Genomic DNA, 23,963 nt, shown 5'->3' with positions numbered 1-23,963 from the left:
CTTGACTTTCTGAGGCTTATCTTTCTTTATAAGATCAGTCAACACTGCCGCTCTGGCTGAAAAATGAGGTATAAAACGCCTGTACCATCCCACTAGTCCCAAGAACGATCTCACCCTTCTTTTCGTTGTAGGTGCCGGAGTTCTTCTGACCGCTTCCACCTTATCAACCTGCGGGCGAATCATCCCTCCACCCAGGATATAACCCAGGTATGAGACCGAATCCCTGGCTAGATAGCACTTGTTTGGGTTGGCCGTTAATCCTGCAGCAGCAATCTTTTGCAACACTGTCTGGACGTGATGTAAATGTTCTTCCCAGCTCGTGCTATATACAACCACGTCATCGATGTAGGCGGCTGCAAATCCATCGGTCCCTTTCAACACCTGGTCCATAAGTCTCTGGAAACTGGCGGCCGCACCATGTAATCCAAAGGGCATTGTGGTGAAATGATATAGCCCAGAGGGTACACGGAACGCTGTCAGCTCCCTGGCTGATGGACTCAGTGGTACTTGCCAGTAACCTTTGCATAAGTCCAAGGTTGTCAAATACCGAGCCTTACCCAGCCTCTCAATCAGCTCATCCGCTCTTGGCATGGGGTAGGGGTCAAACGCAGAGACAGAATTCAATCTGGAGAAGTCTATGCAAAAGCGTAACCCTCCATCTTTCTTGGGTACAAGCACCACAGGGCTACACCACTCACTTATAGAAGGTTCTATGACCCCCAGTTTCAACATCATCTTCACCTCTTCCTTCAGGTCTGGAATCAAGCGTGCAGGTACTCTACAGTTCGTCTGCCTGATTGGATCCGATTTCAGGAGACGGATGTCATGCTGGATAATACTCGTTTTGCCTGGCTCCTCACTGAAGAGTTTTGGTGGGATGACTTTCCTCAGTTCTTTTTGCTGCTTTGTACTGAGGTGTTACAAATTGAGCAGCGTACTAGCTCCACTTGTACCCGGGAAATATTGCTCCGTGCACTCCTCCTCTTCTCCGACTGCACATACCCAGAGTTGTTCTGTGGTGTTTGCTTTTGGCTCTTTCCATCGTCGCAGCATATTGATGTGAAAGACTTGTTGCTGCTTCTTCCTGTCAGGTAGCGACAACTCGTATGAGGTTTTGTTGATCTGCCTAATCACCTCATATGGCCCATGCCATTTTGCCAGCAGCCCAGTGTCCGATGTGGGCAAAAGAACCAGTGCTTTCTCTCCCGGTGTCAGTGTTCTGTTCTTCGCCACCTTGTCGTACCACTCTTTTTGGCGTGATTGGGCTCTTTCCATGTTGTCTCTGACCAACTCTGTCAACCTGGACATTTTGTCTCTCATTTTGAGCACATGTGACAGTACATTCATTTTTTGATCTTGTTGTCCCCCTTCCCAGGCTTCTCGCATGACGTCAAGTGGGCCTCTCACTTCCCTGCCATACAGGAGCTGAAATGGGGAAAAGCCTGTAGATGCTTGCGGTACTTCTCTATAGGCAAAGAGTAAGTATGGCAGCCATGTGTCCCAATCAGAACCAGTCTCCGAGACAAACTTTCTGAGCATACTCTTCAATGTCTTATTGAAGCGTTCAACTAACCCGTCAGTCTGAGGATGGTATGGAGTGGTCTTTATACCTCTTATACCCAGCAAAGAAAAGACCTGCCCTAGTTGTTTTGATGTAAAATTTGTTCCCTGGTCTGTCAAAACTTCTTTCGGTATCCCTACTCTTGAGATTAGTTGGATTAGTGCATTAACCACTTGGCGTGTTTTAACCTTGCGGAGTGCAAAAGCCTCTGGATACCGTGTTGCATAATCACAAATTACCAGGATGTAGCGATTGCCTACACGACTTCTTGGTAAGGGCCCTACCACATCCATGGCAATCCGTGAAAATGGTACATCAACAATAGGCATATTTATCATAGGGACTTTGTCCGAGTTTTTCTGAGGAGATGTTAATTGACATTCAGGACACGTTCCGCAATATTCGACTACATCAAGATATAATCTAGGCCAGTAAAACCTGCCAGCTATCCTGCTCAGTGTCTTAGCCTGACCCAGGTGTCCTGCCCAAGGCTCTGAATGTGCTAATTTAAGTACTTCTTGCCTTAAGTTAGTTGGTAGCACTAACTGATTGATATTGTTTTTGGTCCTGTATAAAATGTTATCTTTTATAATGAACTGGTTCTCTCTGCCGTTTACAATGCTCTCTTTACTACTCTTTAAAAACAGGGGTTTAAGAGAGTCATCCTGTGCTTGCAACTCAGTTATGTTACCCGGTATTAGCTCAGTATTGTCTTCAGGGATTTTCACTTGTTCTGTTAAGGCAGTACCTTTAACTTTCTCTTGCCGTTTTATTCTGCGTGGTTTCCTGTCCTTTCCCTCGTTGCCATAAGGTAATGTTTCAAGCAAAGCCTTTCGCTCATCTATTTCTTTTTGCTTATTTTGAGATCTAGTAGCTACCATTACCTCCGCTTTTTTCAGTTTTGCAGCTAATAAATCAATAAGTATAGGCACGTCTCTACCTAGTATAACCGCATAAGGTGTTTTCTGCAGTATGCCAAAATTTAATAAGAACCCCTGTCCATTTATTTCAATGTTAACCTCAGCTGTAGGGTAGACTTGCTCTTCACCATGTATGCATTTAACCCTAAGTTTTGACTCATGCTTTACCTGAGACTTTAACACAAATTTTTCTGAAACTAGGGTTTGACTGGCTCCTGTGTCAATGAGAGCTTTAACCGTTTTAGTACCTATTTTAACTGTAATCTGATTATCATTAGTATTATCAACTGGTTCGAAGCTTCTCTCCTTCTTTGGTATGTAACACAGTTGACTAGCACTATTTTGCAATTTTGGGCATGCGTTTATTTTATGGCCAGTTTGATTACAATTAAAACATTTCCATGTGTTCTCTGAGCGACTTTTATTATTACTTTGTTCCTTTCCTACTCTCCAATTAGTGTTACGCCAGCGCCCCTGTGCGGCTTGTTTATTAAATTGCGGCTTCAGACCACTGCATAATCCATCCAAAGACTTACCGAGCTCCCGCTGTTGGCTTGTTTTGTTGAAGCCGCTGGCGCCAATCCTGAACTCTGCATCTGCTCGCCGTGCGGCGGTGAATGCTTCAGCTAATTCCACTGCTTGCTTAGCTGTTACCGGCCCGCGTTCGATGATCCAAGTTCTCAGTTCAGGTTTTACCATGCTCAGGTACTGTTCTAATATGATGGTGTCTCCTATTTCTTCTTTCGTCTTTTCCCGTGGTGTCATCCATTTCTCATATAGTGATTTCAACCTGGTGTAGAGCTCTTTCGGTGTCTCATCTTCAAGAACTGTGGTGCCTCTGAAGCGTTGTCTATAAGTTTCTTTGTTGATTTCATACTTTTTAAGGATCGCGTCTTTAACTTTACCGTAGTCGCCGATGTCTTCTCCATCCATAGCCACATAAGCTGCTCTAGCCTTACCATCAAGGAGTGGAACAAGGTGTAAAGCCCAATTTTCCACGGGCCATCTGGCTGCTTGCGCCATCCTTTCGAACATGGTCAGGTAATGTTCAACGTCATCTGTTTCTTTAAGCATGGGCATTCTCGGTGTCGGCCAGATAGAATTCATGCCCTGCTGGTGTTGTTGTTGCCATTCCGTGTAAGACTCTTGCGCTACTAACGCCGTTTGGGAGCGTCGCAGGATCTGGGGCTGTGGAGCTGTACCCGCTTCGTCTCCTTCATTACTCTTACGGAACTCTTCCTGGTGCGTCCTCAGAACTTCCCCTTGTAGCAGGTTAAACTGGTGCTGCATAGCGCGCCACCTTTGCTCTTGTTTAACTGCTTCTTTTCGTAGGAGTTCATCTTTCTCCCGCTGCTCTCTAATGAAGCTCCGGAGCAAACCACTGACCTGCTCTATTTCTCCGGTAGAGCTGCTTGATGCTTCTACTTCTGGCCGGCTCTGCGTGTTATATTCTTCATCTGGTGAATCTCTCTGTTGTGCACTTGAGGTTGTGTGAGCTTTTTTGGGAGCCATCCTTACTGTTGCTGAGTTTGTCTTGCTGAAATTGGTAGGCGCTACTGTCGACGGCCTCCACTGTTGCCACTCTATCACAAGTCAATGGTGATCAAGGCTGCGTCCTCTTGCGTTTCTACCACTTGTGAAGTTCAGCACTCCTAGACTGCTTCCACTGCCACCATTTGTGGGATGGATGTTAAAATTGTAGTGTGGAGGGTACGGATGAGGAAATGTGGGTTCACTCAGCAAGGAGTAGGCAGGACTCAAAATAACTCTTTCCGTGAGACTTTATTTAAACGAAGCACACGTGATGACGTCACAACAAGAGAGGTACCCGAAGAGAAATGAAAAGAAAAGAAAAATAAATGAAAAGAAAATAAAAAGAGCACGTTGGAACTAAACAGACAAAGTTTGTCCATACTGCAGTTCCCTCTACCTTTACCTGGCTACTGCAGCCAAATCCCCCTCCTTTTAGGAACTTAGCCCCACCCCTCTCTTAATTGGACTAACCCAACTCTAGCAAAGGGGTAAGAAGGTTGCTCCCAGGAAGATATTAATTCCCTTCAATACGACCATCAACAGATATCCCCCGCACATCTCATTCCAACTTCACTGGTAAGTGTTTATCTATGTACATAGTTTTAATAGTTCTACTCATTTGCTTTTTCCCTTGCACAGGTTCCTGAATCCAGCTCTTCCCTCCCCCTCTCTATACCTCACCGTGGGCCCTTCGGCTAGCACAAAGAGAGACAGGAAATTCGCTGCCATTCCCCTAGGACCAGAACTGAAACAAGGTAAGCAATGATACTAATATACATTCCTTAATGTATATTCCAGTCTTGGTGATGGGTCCAATTCACTGACCTCATCACAGTGTGTGAAACTGTCCCCAGGTGTGTGTGTGAGTGACTGGGTGAGTGTGTGAAACTGTCCCCAGGTGTGTGTGTGTGAGTGACTGGGTGAGTGTGTGAAACTGTCCACAGGTGCGTGTGTGAGAGTGTGTGAAACTGTCCACAGGATTCGAGTGTGAGAGTGACTGGGTGTCCGTTTTCACATCAGTGCTAATACAGCACTGGCCAATCACACCTCAGAGCCATCACTGACCACTGCACGTTCTTACAATGACCTCACTCTGGGCCGCTTTGAATGAGGATTCCAGTTCAGTGACACAGCCGCACTGTAGTCTCCAGCTCAGAGGATCTGAATGCATAATTTAGCTTTCCCAAGTCCATGGAAGCGCACTTTCACAGCACAGAGAGCTCACGCTGCTGAAATATGCAAAGCCTCTTTTATGAAGCACACAGCCGGCACGAGCAGCAATGACCCGAACGACCCGGAGCTTTCCACAGCACAGTGGACGACCGAACCTTCTGACCAGCCACTGGTCATGTGACTCTCCTGAATTGGGGAAGAGGAGCTTACACGGAACGGCTGGGACTAAAGAGTCTGTTCCACCTTAAATGGTGCAGCAGGTAGATTCTGGTGCCTGAGCTCCACAATACAAACTTTTTTTTCCAGTTACATTCTGCTGACTGGGCTTCTTAACGTAAGTGCTGGTTCCCCCTTAAATTGTGGGAGAGTGACATTACGATGCCTTTGCTTCTTAACAGAACAGTCTTTATCACATTAAAATCTGGGGCGTTTTCCTGTTACTGTTGCTTTGTAACACAACAGCCCATTCCACCTTAAATGGTGGGACAGATACAGGGATCCTCTCACTTTCTTGTGAACTGACCACGCTGTGCTCTGTGTTCTACACTTTATTAATGCAGAAAAATCATCGAATCTACTAATTCCTACATGTAGCTGCAAACAAATCTCCATTATATGAATGAAATAAAGATCAGAGTACAGTTCTCACAAGACAATAGAAGAGAACTCCGTGTTCTTTGGCACATTCCACATAAAATCTAGAGCGAGACGGTGGGAAAGAGTGGGTGACGTGTGTGACATGTCTAAATACATAAAGACATTAGTTTAATCTGCCAGAGAGAGGGCGAGAGAGGGAGAGTGTGTGTGTGTGTGTTTGGGGGTGGGGGCGGGGGTCCCATATGAACGTCCATGTGCTTTTGCTGCCAAGACTGAAGTGCCCTGGAGGGGACACCCAGCAGAGACGCAAGCACACACTCAGTCAACCAGCACAAACACACACACAGCTCACTACTAGAGTAGAGGAGGGTCCCTCCGGAGGGAAGAACAAGGCAGTTGGGAGTTTGAGTGACACAGAAAGAAAGAGAGCAAGAGAGAAGAGAGAGAGACAAACAGAGGAAGGATGGAAGTGAGAGAGGGAAGAAAGAAAAGAAAAAAAAAAAAGAAAGAAAAAAGAGAAAAGAAAAAGAGAAAGAGACTCTACCTCCACCATGCTTTACTCAGGCATACGTCACAGTGCTGCAGGTCTCACATCATGAAGATGAACAAAGGTTACCTCGGCAGGTCCGAATCAAAAAAAAAATAAATAACACGGTTCTCTGAGTCCTGAGGAACCAAAAGCTCCTCAAGACCAAGGGCAGGAAAGGTCACCGTGCATTACTGTCAGAACATTAAGACTGTGCCAACAATAATATCGTCATCATTTTTTAAAACAATAAAACGTAACCAAGTCTAAATATATCTATCTATCTATATATATATATATATATATATATATATATATATATATATATATATATATATATATATATATATATATATATATATATATATATATATATATATATATATATATATGTGTGTGTGTGTGTGTGTGTGGGGTTTGGTTATGAAATATCAGATGTACAATAAACCATGGTATTATGTTAGAATATATATTTTCTATATTAAATATCAAATTTAACTCTTATTAATATAACATTCATTTTGTTGCAGTAATCTGTTTTTTAAATAAATACAAGTATTTTTCAGTGTTTTGTCATATTGCCAAGAACATTTTTACCGTCATAATATCCTGAAATATTGTGATATTTTAGGGCCATAATCGCCAACCCCTGAAGAACATACACTCTCTCTGTGTCTCTCAGACACACACACACACCTGCCTCTTGCAGACTCAAATACACCAGAATGATTACACATTGAATAATCAATTAAAATAAACAATAACTGCATTTACTGTAATTATTAATAACACTCAATATTAATAATATTAAAACATTTAATACACACTGTACATTATGGCTGCAGTCTCAAAACTGGTGTGTTTTGAGACTCAAGTGTGTGTGGGTGACTGGATGGGTGTGTGAGAACCTGTGTGTTCCTGCTCTGGACCCAGGGTGACCCTCCTGCAGAACTAGAAACCTGCTCAGGGTTGCCAAACTGGACAAGATCCCTCATTTTAGCACTTCACTGTTATTTCTTTTTAAAAAGGCATTAACCACCAAAAGAGCCCATGGTGACATGCGTGTCAAACTTTTAGCCCTTCACGGCTTTATCCTCCACCTTAAATTATGACGTCACTAAGTGACATTTGACAAACATCCTGGATGTAGTCACATGGCAGTTTGTGAATGTGTGTTTGTGTGACCTTATCTACAGTATGACACAGAGGTCATAGAAATGCTTATTTTAAAAGTATATTTTTGCTTCTAAATGGTGTGTTCCAATATTTAACAATCCAGCTGTTTTATATATGACACACTGATCCCATTTCAGGAGCAAAACACTGAAATACAAGTTACATAACGGTTGTTGTGATGTTTGTTACATTGGGTTTTTAAACCCAAAATAATTACGAAACACGGCAATAAAAATGAAAAAGTAAATAAATAAAACAAAAGTGTTCAATGTTGCACTTTGCAATTCCATGCCTGAATGCTATATTTTAATAAAACATAAGACACAAAATACATTACCCTCCATTCAAACGTGCTGTACAGGTTCGTACACAACAAAGTGATAAAAACATCTGTCCAGTTCAAAAGCAGAGTCAAAGTGTGGACACAGACCCAACAACGGCTTTTGCCACAAAGCAACCGATTCCCATCTGAACTCTCAACAGCTCAGCACTTCTCCATCGATGCCTCCCTGTCTCCTGAGTGGGGAACGTGGACACACTGTAAATGACCACTGCTGGACTCTGAACGCTCTGGCTTTCCCAAACTGGGCAGAGGCGCTCTCTCTGTGGCTTTAGAGAAAAGAGAAAAGGGGGAAAAGTGCCAGACATGGCACAGCCTTCGCTGAACAAAAACTCTCTAAATCATACATGGGTCGGAGAGGCTTTCAGAAGCGAACGTGAAAAGGCTCGGGATTAAACAGTAATGATATTGAAGCAAAAAATGACAACAGCCTGCGCCTACAGCATGCAGCACTGTCTTAAACACACGGACTTAACCTGAGTTAGACGTTGTTTAAATGTTTTTATACAACATCCTAGAGAACGCTTCCAAGTTCCTACCTGCCCAAAAGTTAGAAGACACGTGGATTAACAAGAAATGTATTCCTCCTGGGAATGGAGCACCGCTGTAAGGACTTGATTGTATTCAGCCATGAGAGAATTGGTGCACAAAGTACTTATATTGGATGCAAAAGTACTGAAGTACTACCAAAGGACTTCTACAAAGAGCATCTACCAGCCCCAGAGGATCCAGAAGCCTCTGCCCTACCTTTGTAGTAACAATGCAAATGCAGTCCATCCTGAGGAGAGGGGCAGCAGCCTCTCGCGGCTCAGCATCGCCGTCCCAGCGTCCGACAGAGCGCCATCAAAAGCCACGAAACCAAGCGCAAGTCCCGCAGCCTCTCGAGCTCCGCGCTTCACCCACAGAGCGAGAGAAGAGAGGGGGAGGGACGCTCCTCCAGCCCCACGCCGACTCTCTCTGCAGCTTTCTGGAGGCTCCAGAGCCACGTGCCAACAACTGTTTGGATGCTCATGCAGCCAGGCGCTCGCATTAACCCATTCGCCACCAAATTCCAGGGCCGTGAGAGACGGGAGTGACCTTCTGCTTCACGCTTCACTTCACAACGAGCCCTTCGGCAACTCCTTCACAGACCAGAAGGCTGAACGATAAAGCTGAGGAGACTGTGTTAAAATTAATTAAGCCATATCATTTTATGTAATTATTAATCATTTTAAACAAGAAAACACACATTACTGAATTCTGTACTCCAGTGTTTAGTGATGGATGCTGGGGAGTGCCACGTTTACGTTTGGACACAAGCATCATCACAGGACCAAAGTGTGGGTTATTAACAAGGTGTTTGTCCCTGGGAAGGCTTTACCTTAGCCTTTGGACAATGCTGTGAGGACGTTAGCTCTGGATCACTAATTTCGCTTTTCCACCGCATGGGTCCGGCTTTAATCAACTCGACTCTAGACGGCTCGTCACGCTTACAGCTTGTTGCTTCTCCCCCTCAAAATGGACCTGGTGACATTGTAAAATCCCGTCCCTAACAAGAACCACTGGCTTTTCAAAAACCACAACAACAGCAGCGGAAAAGATAGGTGCTGTTTACACATCATGTATTTGTGTGTTGTTTTTGTTTTTTGGACTGGACACGGCTCCGGGCCCCAATTCTCACAGATGAGTTTTACTTGTCGCACGTTCAGCTTTCACTAGAAATTTTCATCGGCCACCGACCCGAGGAGCAAATAAACCTCCTCAAAACCCCTCGAGGCAAAGTTACAAGGTGTAGTTTCGAGTCCGTTAAAAATCAAATGTGAAAGCTGTGTAATTTAAGAGATTTTACAAGCTGTGGTTTGTGCTGGATTTGAATGAGCTTTACATTTCATGGTGATTGCCATGGCTCTGGCCAATCAGTGCGCTGCAGTGTTTACACGTTACCATTTAGTAGCTACTCGGCACAGTTGGAACCCCAGGGAAGCTGGGACTGAAAACCTACCAGGTTCTAGAGACCATGTACCAGGTTTGTCCAGTGTAAAAGCAAAAGAGCTGTGCCAAGTCGTGCAGGTTCTTTGCAGTGTAAAAGCATAATTACACCACTCCCAACTCTCTTGTTTGACGGCTTCAGTCATGAAGTGGCTTTAATAAATCAAGTTCATTCCTAATTAAAACAGTATTGTATTACTCTACTCTGGCTGAGAAAATCACTAAGGTCCCTGTTACACTCCCTCTCCGGAAATCAATTAAACCCCTAATGCCTAGCCCACACTACAGGAGCATCTGGCTGTTTTTGAGGCTCCCTTCAACAATGCAGATGGTCTCCAGATTTTAGGCTGACCATAAACAATGATCTTCCCACATGATCTTGTAGTGTGAGGAGTCCAAAATCCAATCTCCTCCCAGTGCAGTCAGGGCTCTGATTATTCATTCATTCATTTTCTGTAACAGTTTATCCAGTTCAGGGTCGCGGTGGGTCCTGAGCCTACCTGGAATCACTGGGCACAAGGCAGGAATACACCCTGGAGGGGGCTCCAGTCCTTCACAGGGCAACACACACACACCTATGAACACCTTTGAGTCGCCAATCCACCTTCCAACATGTGTTTTTAGACCTTGGAAGGAAACTGGAGCACCCGGAGGAAACCCACACAGACACTGGGAGAACACACCTCACAGACAGTCACCCGGTGCTGGTCTCGAACCTCCAACTTCCAAGTCTCTGGAGCTCTGTGACTGCAACACTACCTGCTACTTCACCGTGCCGCCCTGGGCTCAGATCGTGATTCATAAATATAAAATATGCTAAACATTTACGACTCAGAATCCTGTATTGTGGGCGCATGGTGAGTCTCAGGCATGAAACGCAACATTAACGTCAGGCCTGAGAGACCTTAAACCAGTAAGAGCAGAGCTGGGTTATGGTTTCACAGTCATCCACTGAGTTTGTTTACATGAAGTGTGAGAAACTCTTACTTTTTTTGAGTACAAAAGCTGTCTGTCGGTGTGTGTAATCAGAAAGTGTGTGGTGTTTATTCAGGGCGGATCGTGTAGCATGGGGTCTTAGAGGACTAACACAATCAAGCACAGAAACATTTGGGAAAAAAGTCGTTATGTGTGGGTTGTCTTGCATTCTCAACGTCAGTTAGCATTAGTAGTGTGGATCAGGCATAAAACCTCATCTCTGTTTGTCATGAACAGAGCTGTACAAGTTAATTCCAAGATAAAACTCCTTGGCAACTGTACCTTCCCCCTCGTTCAGAATGCACCAGCCTATATTCGATTAGACTCAGAGGGGCTCTCTCTACACACCCCTCCACTGCCTGCAGCTTTTAAGAACAGAGCTACCCTACAAGTTGATGGGATTGGTTGCTTCATTTTGTGACTTCAGAAACCTGTTCTTGAAGAGCTGCGGTTTTTAAAATGCTCAGCAATGGTGCTGATATTTATTTCACTCCTGATACATCTTCTGCCGAATGTCTCTCCACAACACATCTTCAGTCCATTCTCTAATGCCTATGCCCGAGGAAGAGAAGTGCATTGTACACACTATACATTCATTTTCTGCAACCACTTTCACTCTCTTTCGTTTGGCATTGCTTAGGGTCTAGAGTGCACCCTGAATGACTGGGATCAAGGCACAGCCACCAGCCCACCAAAGGGCATCCAACACTCTCCCAGCCACACACCATGGTGGGCAATTACGCAAAGCCAGGTGACTTACCACAGATGAATTCAGGACCCAGAAACCAAGCTGAGTGGCGAGTACCTAATTCAATATAACAGAGTTTTATCAGTATAGTAATTTTTACAGCTGGCATTGTTACAAAGCAGCTCCAGTCTGGTCAACGGTCCAAGACCAGTATAATATAAGAGATGTATGCATTAAGAATTATAGATTCACAATGAGATAATAGCAAATATACAACATAAAAACAGAAAGGAGTCTGTTACTGAGTGAAGAAGAGTGAATAAAAGCAGTGAAGACTATAAAGCCTCTCAGTGAGAACAAAATAAAGAATGAAAGATGCTAACTATGTCCGATTTGTTCCTGAAAGTGATGCAACAGACTCAGTCTTAAAAAATAAAAAAAAAGCCCATCGCTCCTAAGAGCTCAGAGTGAGTAAGAGGAGTCCTGAAACAGCCGACCAATCACAGGCGAGCACGGCAGAGGGTTAAATAATTAATGGGGGTCCACTCACTTCAGCCCAGGCTGAGCTCTGATGTTCACTACAGATTATAAAGAGGGTTCAATTAGGCGTTCAATCAAATCTAACAGAAGAGCGTACGTTTAAGCGCGTAGTGGAGACACACCACAACATTATGACTTTTGTCATACAAACACGAAAAAATGAGAAAAGAACTGCAGCACAAAGACTGATTTGTACTTCGCATTCCATTGAACACGTCTCATGCACCACTGCACGTCAGAAACTAAGACACCGAGGTCACGGATTTAAAGTACAACAGCACCCACTTGTAGAGTGGACCCTAAAGCGTATGTGAGAAATGGCACCCCTTGTGGTGTCATTCCTAACTGAGCTGGAGTAGGTGAGTATGTGAATAAACGAGTGAATGTGTATGTAAGTGCATCAGGCAGTGTATGTACGTGACTGTATGTCTGTCAGTGAGTGAATAGGGTTAGTATGCCAGTGTGTGAGCGAGTGAGTATGTGATTGAGTACATACCTGAGTCAGTGAGTGAAAGGATGAGCGAGTGCATGAGTGTGACAACTGTTTACCTCTTTAACCACATCTGGATATTTACAATAAAGCCAGCCAGCCATAGGCTTTTTTAGTAGATTAACCAACAGACAGCCAGTGTGCAAGAATGTGAACTGCTGCTTTCTTAAGAATAAAAATAACAAGAATAACAATACGCAGGATAACATTAATGACTGTCCACAAGACAGAATGTAATGAATGTAAATACAACCCGTTAAGTAAGTTATACTCTTAAGTACAAGTACAGTATAATTAAATAAAACAAATAAATAAACAGGAAGAAGAAGAAAAAGAATAGAAGAAGAAGAAGAAAAAAAAAGAAAAAGAAGAAGAAGGAGGAGGAGGAGGAGGAGGAGGAGAAGTACTATACTAACATTTTTACACATGCAAATATCTCATAACATTCAAACCAGCGGCGTCTGCGCAGTATATAATCAGCTCAGTGAGGTGAGGTTCGACAATGACCATGAAATGAGCGTTTATGAATTTCAAACTTTCAAACATCTCAAGGAGCTGCCCAATCAGTGCAACTCCCACTGGACCTCGTCTGATCCATGCTACATTACACCCGAGATGAAAGGTGACAGTTCTGATGGTTTTCCAGTGAAGCCCATTCATTATAACCCCCCTTCACCCCAATCCCCACCTTACGGCCCGAGGGCCAAGGCCACATGAATGGAGCAGGGATGACACATGAGCCTCTCTGCAGCGGGACAGAGGGAGAGTCCAGCGCCACGGAGCAGAACTGGACGGGGAGAGATGAGTGGACCAGGCATGCAGCCATGGGGGATGACCCGACGTCATACTTACTTGGTCCAGCTCACCGGGGGCCGCTTTGGCTTTAGCGAGCACATGCAGGATCTCGTTTAGGAGGGGAGAGTCCTGAAAGTGGCCGTTTCGCAAGCGAGGGAGAAAAGGAGAGGGAGAAGAGAGAGGAAGGAAAGGGATTAGCCTTATTAACCGACACTAACTTATCCAGCATTCTACTTCTTCAAACTGTGATGAACACAAAGCTTAGTACATGCTGCTAAAGGCGTGTAAAATGATTAGAGATGAGGATTAAACTGCAAAACCGATTACTGCATTAATGACAACATGATGCTGAGCTACTGGACCACACTGACCAAGCCTAGGTTCCAAATTCCCAGCACATTAAGGGTTAAACATTAGTCCATTCTAAATTAATCATGCAAAAAAATTAATAAATAAATAAATTTAAAAAAAAAAATCACAGCTCTACTGTCATTAACATAAACGTAACCTTATAACAATTAAAATAAGAGGCCCAGGACTGTACTCAAGACCCGTGTGGACAGATTAATGCCACAGTTTCTGCAAATCCACACATATAACAAAGCAAGGGAGTTCACAATTTGAGGACAAGGAGACACTCCCCATTAAACGTTTTCTCACAGACGAAACCTAGAGAGTTGAAAAGAAACAGCGACCCCATGTTCAATTTTTCCACTAAGCTCAACACGCTTGCAGGAGAGCACTACCTCATTCTGATACATCAGTAAACCGCCGCCCACACTGCCTAGCAAAGTGACTGGGGAGGACAGCTAAGACGTGGCTGAGACCGTGGGTGTGTCTCAGTTGGGTACTACACCAGGTATGGCCTATGTACTAATATTAACTGTACGAGTTAATGAGTGGCAGGTTATGACACACAATATTAAAAATGTTTGTAGTATGGCTATGCCAACATGAACGTTACACATTAAAGCAAGCCAAGTTTCTCCCTCTAAATACATCTACAACATTTTTTCGCATTGCATCTTTACACTTAACAACACTACGCACTAGTTAGGGTTAATTATACAACTGGGACGCACCCCATGGCACTGAGATTTACCCCAAAACACTGCTGTTATTTATGAATGAGTCTGAACCACTTTAACCTGAACACTATTCCCCAGTTGTTCCACTGTTGCAAACTCACTGAAGCCCTCTCTCAGTTCCTGATCAGTCAGACACACATTCTAGACTTGTAGCAGCTTGTGGGGAGCAGCACTTAAGCAACGATGAAATAAATACTTTCAGTCTGCGTGTGGGGACTTGTAAACAGTGTCTGCCTCTCACTGTCCGTCGGCGAGTAATGGCGATTGTTTTATATCTAGATCCAGTCTGAAAAGCTCTTTGAAAGTAGGGTCATAACAATCCACAAAATGTTTATGGCGCAACTAGTACTAATCAATATCTGCACATACCCAATGCTGAAAAAGAGCCATGATACTGACTCCTAGAGCCCTGCATGTGTCAGAGATTGTGTATTAAACCGTTCTGAAGCATGGAAACGCTCCTGCTCTGAGGAGTATAAACTGATTCTTTCTGGGAAGCTGAGCGGCTCTTTATAGATAAAAGTAAAAATTATTTATTATTCATTATTACTAATAATTGAATATTATTCGCTTCTACTCAGTGGTAAAAATGACTGATTGCTCCTTTAAACCACTCAGCAGGCAGTGCTTCACTGAGAGCCCCTGCCCTTCTGCTGCTCGTGGCTGTCATCAGTATGGACAGCGCAGCGGCTCAAACCGACATCCTTCCTCCTGCTGAATCCAGGAGGATCCAGAGGCTTTTTAAGATGAATCTTTGAAGAGGAACTGAGGCAAAGCACGTAACAAGACTGCAGCACGGCTAGGGACAGCTTGAGGATTACAGAAGTCTTAAAAATAAAAAGAATAAAAAATATCATCATCCGGAATGAGTCAGAAGACACCGCCATTTCTCTAATTATATGGCTTTATTTTATAAAGAGATATCGACCTGGCCACAGTGAGGGGCTCAAATATTAGACATGTTAAATATCCCTTGCGTGTCTATGTCTGAGGAAGAGATCTGGTCCCTGCCTTTTCTGTGTTTTGGAAAACCAGACCAGGGAACATGGGGATGGGGGATCGTTAATGACCAGGGCGGGGTGAATCAACAATTCCACGGTTTGGACGCATCAACAACAAGTGCGATACCACCCCAAAAATCACCCACCATTACGTCTTACCTACAGCAACAGCAATAACTCCTCCTTGCCTTCTAAGGGTTAACAGTTACAGTAAACCGTACAGTGTTGCCAGATTGAGGCACGGCTCAGTGTGTGAGCTGGGAACGGAGGCTGGAAAGCATGAATCAGCCCAAAAAATAAATTGCACCTCCTGCACTTTTTCCCCATCAAAGCATGTTTCAAACTGACCACAGCAGAACACTTCTACACAGTTTGTGCCATGACTCAGGGTTTTCCCATTTTCCACTTGACTCCACAGCAGTAGATTCCCACAGCACGGATTCAATCAAACCTCAGGACACCAAGGAAGAGTGAACCACCTCTGGAAAACAGCAAGACACCGCATATGTCCAAAAGGTTGTAGACACCTGCTCCTTTAGCGAAGCTTTTTAATAGAGAGTCTGTGCCCTCGTTGCTGCACTAATAGGGATGCTATAAATGGTTAGGAGTTGGGAATGATACGTTTTGGACCTCAGATACCACTCTAACTCATCCCAAAGGAAGCTCTATTGGTCACTGCTTTTCTATATTTTATACACGCTGTACACCACTGTCCACAACAGAGTGTCTGGAAACATTTGGACATACAGTGTGTCAAAAAGGCAATGTTTTCTTGAAGTATTCCTGGTCCTGTCGAGGCAAAGGGGCAACTACAGTTCTTAAAATTGATGGACGCATCACAGCAATAAACGAGGCAAGGAACAGACAATAAATCCCAGCGTCCAGGAAAGGAAAGCCCCGTTTCTTACCTCTATGCTGGTGCTAAGGCTGGGCAAGGTGTCTGAAGTAACGGTGGAGCTCTGGATGCTGGAGAAATCCCACAGATTCACCGCAGGCATCGCATCCACCACTCTCAGGGTTTCTCCACATTTCTGATTATCATTATCCAATAAGGACACTTCATAAAACTCTTGGATATCTGCCAGAAAAGGAAAAAGAATATTACCATGAGGTGATGGTCAAATACAAATTATAAAACAAACTTTTATCAGAAGCGCTTCCTCAACATTGTTACCTATTGTAAATGCTTAAGACATTACACACACACACACACCATACTGCTAAAACTTCAGCACAAACACAGCTTGCCTGATCAACTGCATATGGGGCAATATTTAAATTTTGGATGGATCTATCACTTTAAAAGGGCACATGAATCCACTTCTTGGATTGATCTACAGTGTAAAGATTAGCGAGGCATGAATATGGGCAGCAGCTGGAGGTCAATCGTGGCTTTAAAAGGTCCTTCACAGCTGCTCTGACATTAATCTGGTTGTGATCACACACACACACACACACGGCTGAGAGCAAGGGGCAGTTCCTGCCAGAAACAACACCTGGAGCAAAGAGGAGGAACAAACAGAGCTGTGACTCAGTTATATTTAACAACGGGGAGGGGATTAACACGGATATGGAATTTATGGGTCCGGTATACTATCTTAATGAGACCAATCTCTATATTATACACCAATAATCTAAACACTCATATAAACAGTATGATAAACAGAGATATAAGCATTTCTAAAAATAAACAACAACAGGGAAATATTGTCAACTAACTTTTACATCCAATAATGACATCATATGAGGTTATTTTTATATTATTTTTATTCTATCCATAGATTACACTGGATTTTTTTAAGACTGATTACATTTTAATAAAAAAAATACAACTTAAAAAAAATAATAATAATTAAACAGCAAAAAATAAAATAAATAAATTCACAATAAAAAATTTGTAGAGTTAATTTTTTGGCTGTGGTTTAACATTCAACGGCTTGATTTAAAAAAGACTTTTCAGTCAAAATTCTCTACACTGCACGTCGTCGGAGTCCTTTACAGAATAACCATTAGGCCAATATTAAATAATAATAAATAAAATATAATTAATAACCCTGTGCATCGCTGATTAATACAGAGCCTTGATCAGCTGTACAGCGGCATACACAGAGACCTCTGTTGTGATTTTAAGAGCAGTGAGTGAGTCTCAGAGCAGGGAAAACAGCAGAGGGACATTGCTGTTTCGTACAGGACAAGGGTTGGGTGACATGGCTGAAAATACTCACTGGATCACATGGAGCGTCAGGGTAATGAGAGTAAATATTTTTATAATGCACACTGGTGGGGGTGATTCCCTCAGCTCCGGTTTCTCGCTCAAACAGCCGAGCCGGTGATTTCACAGCTGCTAATAGCACCTAGCTGGGCTTATTTCAGTCTCTTCTAAACTGAGCGTGAAAGAGCATGGTGGAAAACACACACCTGCGCTTGAACCACCAGCCTCTACTACTTTAAATCTCTGTGCATCAGAAGAGATACACTGATAAAGAGCAGAATATACTTCACTGAACATAAAACTGCAGTGGTCCAGCAGAAATATCTATATAAAACACATGAGAAATTAACGGGTTAATATTTTGCACTGATTAATCATTTTACCAAATTTGGCCACAACTTCCTCCCATAGTTCACGCTTTTTACCGAGCCTAGTGACACCACAGGGATTCCCAATGACATAATATATTAGTGTAGTGCATGCTGGGTATTACAGTGAAAGAACACTGAATGAAATTAGATTCAATTAAACTAGAAGCTGAGCTACAGAACACTGTAAAAACCACACGTTACATATGAGCTCTATTTGTAGACCGCCTTTTACTACACAAAGGATCAGCGCTGTTCTTCACCAACAACGGGTCAAACTTCAAAAGCAGCACAAAGAAAAACATTACAATTACAGGACTGATAAACCCCGCTCATATCTGAGTGGCTCCACTGAAAAATCTGAAACATAATTAACACACCTCCCTGTGGTGTCACATGTCTGTAGTTATTTGCAAAGGGCGTAAAGAAATGTGATTTGCATATCCTGCTAAGAAACTGGGCTTGAAGCTGCTGGACGACTTGCTGTGTAAAGCACTTTAGACGGCTCTTCAAACCCACACTAAACAAATCTGACATCTGCAAAAAAATTTCACCTGACACAAGGTTTCGATCCAGCTGTGTATCCAGATTCAAGAGAAGAGCTGACCAGAGAGCGAGTTTGTTCAGTATATGTGCACAATAACGTGTATCTGGAGACCACCAACCCACACACTGTGAATCAAGACCACCCAATCAGTTTTCTATGATCAGAAATCATGGGATATAACGAGCCGTTCTAATTGTGCTCCGCTTCTGTCATCAAGTGCAGAGATGTTAGAATTGCCCCGCCCGTTTGTCTGATTCTGTCGAATCACAGCGCTGGATCTATTTAAGTGAGAGCGCAAAGACAAGTTAAAACGCAGCAAAACAGACTCAGGTAAAAACTGAGAAAACAGAGAAAGGAGCGAAACGTCTACAGTTCAGAGCTTCTCACTGCTGTGCACTAGTATCAGGGGTGAGCAGTGTGCAGCTCATTATCATTTAAAGGAACAGGCGCTAAAAGTGGCCATTCTGAACAGGGCTGTTTAGATGGGGGAAGAACGCTGCTGTGGGGTTTGATCCTTGTGGTATTTTGATTAAAGCATGTCACAGGTGTTTCATTAAAACCCAGAACTGTTTTCCCTTATGGAAAAGGGGGAGTATGTATACTTTAAGCCAAAAGTTGAGGATAGTCCTAACTGAGAAATCCTGAATTTCAAATATACTTTTGCTAAAGGACTAGGTGTTTATATATAATGATAAAAGCTGAAAAGATCAAAGCTTTGTTCTTATTTACCGACCGTTTGATGCAGTGGTAAAGCCCTGCGTCATGTGATGTGATGCAGATTTATTGTGGAGATTAAAAACAGAACTAATGGATCATACTCGCAGTTGTTACAATCCTACATCATATAAACATCCAGTCCCAAACGACCAAAATCCACAGCACACACCCATGACCACAGTGCATAAAGCTGTTTAGCATAAAGAGATGAAGACAATCTAATTATTCTGGCACTGGAAAATGTGTGTCTTGTTTATTTTAGCTGGAAAATGTCACTCTAATAACTGATAGTCTGAAGGCAGCTCACACAGAGCGTGTTTTGGACGTCCGTTTATTTATAGTAAGCCTTTACAAAGCTGCTGTCTTCTTGCCTCAGACCGATGCTTTTTTGTCCAAGTTGGAAAAGGACTGTGCCTCAAAACTCACAATATCTGATGCCACATTAATATTGTTTCACAGACAGATGGGCAATATCCTAGAGCTACGACAAGTGACCTGGGGTCAAATCCCAGGACGGTGTCCCCTTCAAACCCAGGAGGAGGTGCTCTATACTCATGCACAATAAAGTATCTCCTTCTATTCAATGTATGACACCGTGCAAATCCTTGTCCCACAGAAGACTGGGGTTCAATTCCCAGCTCAATAAGGAACAACAAGCTATAACAGTGTGTCCTTGGCAATACTCCTAACACTGCATTTGCATAAACATAAGATTAAACAGAATGTTGCTCCAAATAAGCTTAATAATTATCTCCGAAATGACAACGAATCAGCTCAAGCTCAAGTAAACAAACATCACTCACAGTCACCCTCTAAAGGTCTTAGCGAACACCACTCACTGCTGACCTATGACTCAACACGCTTTCTGCTTTCTTTTATTTATACATGTTTGCCGCAAACCACTGGATAAAATTGCAACTTGTTTTTGTGACCTAAATTTCATTGGTAAAGTCTAACAAGCGCAGAAAATAACTGTGGTCAAGTCTCTATGCAATAATTGTGACAGGCCTACAGAGACGAGCCGTATCCGAGACTGTAGTGAAGGTTCCGCCTGTCATCTGAGAGACAGAGGGAGCTGGAGCCGACAGACTGCGGAACAGGACGAGGCTCAGAGACGCAGAAAGACGAGGGACGTCCCCAACAGCCGTCCAGATTACATAGCAAAAGCCGTGTCAACAATGACACACATTCACAAACAGTTACGAGACAACTGAGCCACAGCATCTGCTACAGACACAGACAAGCCTGAAACGGAGCCTGAGATTACAATAACTCTGACAGCCCTCCAACACACACTCCTCCTTTAATTTACACACAGCACAATGAGCTACACAACATGATGCAAACCCAAGAAAACAAAGGAGCATCTGATTAGGCATACACAGTACCAACACTCCACTCCACTCCACTTGTGTAAAGCCCAATTTATACTTGTGTTAACCCTACACGGTACTCTATGGCGTAGCTTGACTCGCACCTCTCCTGAAATGTAATCCCGTTGTGTCTATGTTGTGACCGCAATGACTGTGATAGGTCAGTAGTCGTTCGGACATTGTTTATGTTGAACCAAAGAAATACAGGAACTCCTCCACGCTACAGAAAGCACAGACAACACACATTCATGGCGTGAATGAGATTTTCTCAGACATAGTGTGGGTGTCAAAAAAGAATAAAAATGTTTAACAAAGGGAATACACTGACATCTCCAGGAAAATATAAAGAGAAGCAGAACCACACCGTTTTTACATTTGTTCCTTTTCTGGCACCTCATGTAAACTAAGCTCTGTCCCAAAAAAAGACCTCTATTATATATATATATATATATATATATATATATATAGTGCACTTTAAAGAGTTATAAAAGTAACTCAACTACACCACTACATTGTGTACTACACAGTTTAGAGGACAATGTTTGAGATTCAGCCCTGGTGTTTTGGCGGTGTATCTGCAGACTGACACCAACGCAGATGTATAAATTCTCACAATGGCATAGGGCTCATGCGTAGCCTACAGTGTAGGTTCTGTGTCAAGGCAACGCAGAAGTATAAATCGGACTTTAAATTGTTCTTTAAACATGATTATTCAAGAATTCATTCATTTATTCCCTTTCTGACAGCACTTCATCTACCTGCCTACCTGGCATCAACAGGCGAAAGCCAGTAAGACACCTAGTCCATCACAGGGCATCACACACTCACCCAGTCATTCACACTCAGCCCTTTACACTGAATTTCTAAATTTGTTCTTATGAAACATCATTTCTATTAAACCCCTAGCCAATATGAGCATATACCAATTCAAACCTGACCACTTAGTGTTCTCCTTCAAGTATGCTGAGCTCCAAGAAGCAGGAAATTCACAACTCAAAGAAAGCACATGGCAGACTTCACTGTGTGATGTGTGAACTGACAACACACAAAGCATAGAAAAAAAACAATTTTTTAATTTTCAAAATTTAAATTGCAGAATACAATATCAATGCAGGGACTTCACTGAATGGCACTTGAATGAGTCTGCATTTTAAAGAGCTCTTCACAGGAGCTGGAGGAGAGTTTAATCTCTGAAATCGGACATTAGGCAGGACTAGCCCATCTCTCAGTCGCAACAAGCACGGATTTATCTGCTGCGGCTGCTGCAGCTCCTCCAGTGTCTCGTGTTTCTCCTCTGGGGAGAAAGTTGTGGTAAAGCCAGGCTTAAACAGACTGCTGCATTGATGCCTGATTAAATTGGCCTCTCTAACCACGAGATACGGTTTCTCTATTTCACAGTGCCTGTCTGTCCCCCTTCACCTCAATGATAGCTTGTGCCTAAAACAGAAGAGGACAATAAAAGGGGCAGACTAATTTACAGTCTGATCCATATCACGTTTATTCGGAATCTGGTTTAATGGGAAGAAAACCTTTCACGTTTCCAGACACACCATAGATCTAAAAGTTTTGAGGCACACCTTACAAGCAGTGAGTTCCCCTACCTACGACGCAGCCTTTGTGCACACAGGTGTTCAGTTGTATAGTCACATGACTAGTAAAATCTCCAGAGAAAAGCAGGGAATAAAATGGGAAGCTCTGGAGTAGCTTAATGATTTTGCAGATAGTTTTAGCGACTTTTCAGACTTTCTAGTGAGTTATTTAGCAAAACAACAAACTCGACTTTAGTACCAGCTAAACTTTCTGTACAAACCTTTGCTACTTTTTATAGAAGAGAATCGACGGTAGCACAATTCTTTTAAAACACCAGGACTGACCATGAGCGGGAGAGACAGCTCTCTCTCCACGGCTTCTCTGCTCCCAGAGACACAGCTCCCGAGATGGAGTTTGTTTCCATTTATGTTGAATTTATTCCTGTTTCTGAACTCCTGAGCTGAGATCACATGATTGATTGAGGCACTCAGCTTTAATCAAACAGTAAACATGTCTTATGAATATACGACACAGGGCCGAAGGCTTGATCACGTGTGGCGTCGCACTTAACAAGCAGATACCGGCGATTTTGCCGACTGCCCTCAGCTTGAAGAGAAAGTACATTACTTTTCCTGATGTTTTAGGTTTTTGCCATGGTACCCTTTCAGTATCAGTATTGAGGTATTTAGGCCGGTATCGTCAGACAACATAGGGAAAGATTAAATGAAAACCATGCAAGACCTGGTACACACAAAGAAGAAGAAATTTTTTTTTTAACAAATAATAACAAGAAAACCCACTGTCACCCATTATACACCATTAGATTTGAATTGGATTTTAGCTTCAATCCATAGATAATACTGGCCCGGGACATCCCTATTTGAGACATTGTGGTCATAAATCATGCATTACGGCCGTCCCTAAGCTTAGAGAGCACCTGCTTTTTTTAAAAGCCCCTTAACTGAAGGCCCTCCAGGGCCGGCACCTATTATAGGTGAACTTTTGTGACTGTGATGACCCACATACTGCAACTGTGAGGAGACGGACTGCGGCTCAGTCTTGTTTTGAGGCGTCCCGGGACGTTCCCTCCGGCTCTAATCAGTCCACAGTACTGCTGCTTCTCCTGCTGCACTCCACACAAACTGCAGCAAATCGCCCGGCCCCGGGATTAGGTCCGGGGTAATCATGTCAACAGACGGATTACATTGTGTTTGTCCCGTAGAATACATATCTCAGGATCTCATATCCAATTGGAAATTGTCGTTCAAACCTATTTCTCATCTGCAGCACTCCGGGGAAGAGGCAGAAGAGCCAGAACGGCAGCATGGGTGTGGTGTGTGTGTGTGTGGGGGGGGGGGGGGGGGGGTGGGGGTTATGTACATGGCCATTTTGCCCTGAAGTGACTGTGGACTAGGGTTGGCCGGTATCCACATATTTCATGCCGTCATACTGTCAAAATATTAACATGGTATACAGTATTTCTGTAGGGTGCGATGTGCACTGTTGTGTTGCATGAGCCTCATATCTGAGAGAGTGGGTGGAATGAAGGGTTTTCGGCGCTGTGCAGTTCAGCTCAGCACAGCCCAACTGCAAAATGGCTAACGTGTTGACGATAAACCAATTGCTGAGAGAGGGAATTTCAGTGAATAGTTCTTGAGCAACAGGGAAGTTTGAAAATAAGCAAATAAGATGGATCTACGCTGTTTAGAAGCACAGCTGGCCAGCTACAGGCAATTGTGCTCACCACAGCAGATGATTTTCCAGCAAACTGAGGCTCAAATCACACATATTTAGATATTTAGCAGATAAAGCCTCATGCCTGTGAGCACAAAATCAACTGAAGTG

The 23,963-nt window shown here is 43.3% G+C and overlaps 1 protein-coding gene across 9 annotated transcripts in view; it reads right to left on the bottom strand.

The window, feature by feature from the left end:
- LOC136678622 (discs large homolog 1-like protein) overlaps positions 1-23,963 on the bottom strand; it is a 105,597-nt gene that overhangs the window by 76,333 nt on the left and 5,301 nt on the right. For all 9 annotated transcript variants that reach the window (XM_066656686.1, XM_066656675.1, XM_066656679.1 and 6 more), the window contains exon 3: positions 16,280-16,449. In XM_066656686.1, coding sequence (XP_066512783.1) covers positions 16,280-16,449 — 170 coding nt within the window. The remainder of the gene's footprint in view (positions 1-16,279; positions 16,450-23,963) is intronic.

Source organism: Hoplias malabaricus, chromosome Y (assembly GCF_029633855.1).
Source record: "Hoplias malabaricus isolate fHopMal1 chromosome Y, fHopMal1.hap1, whole genome shotgun sequence".
NCBI classification, from domain to species: Eukaryota; Metazoa; Chordata; class Actinopteri; order Characiformes; family Erythrinidae; genus Hoplias; species Hoplias malabaricus.
Note: the sequence above shows the minus strand (reverse complement) of the source record. Positions and strands in the feature narration are given on the sequence as shown.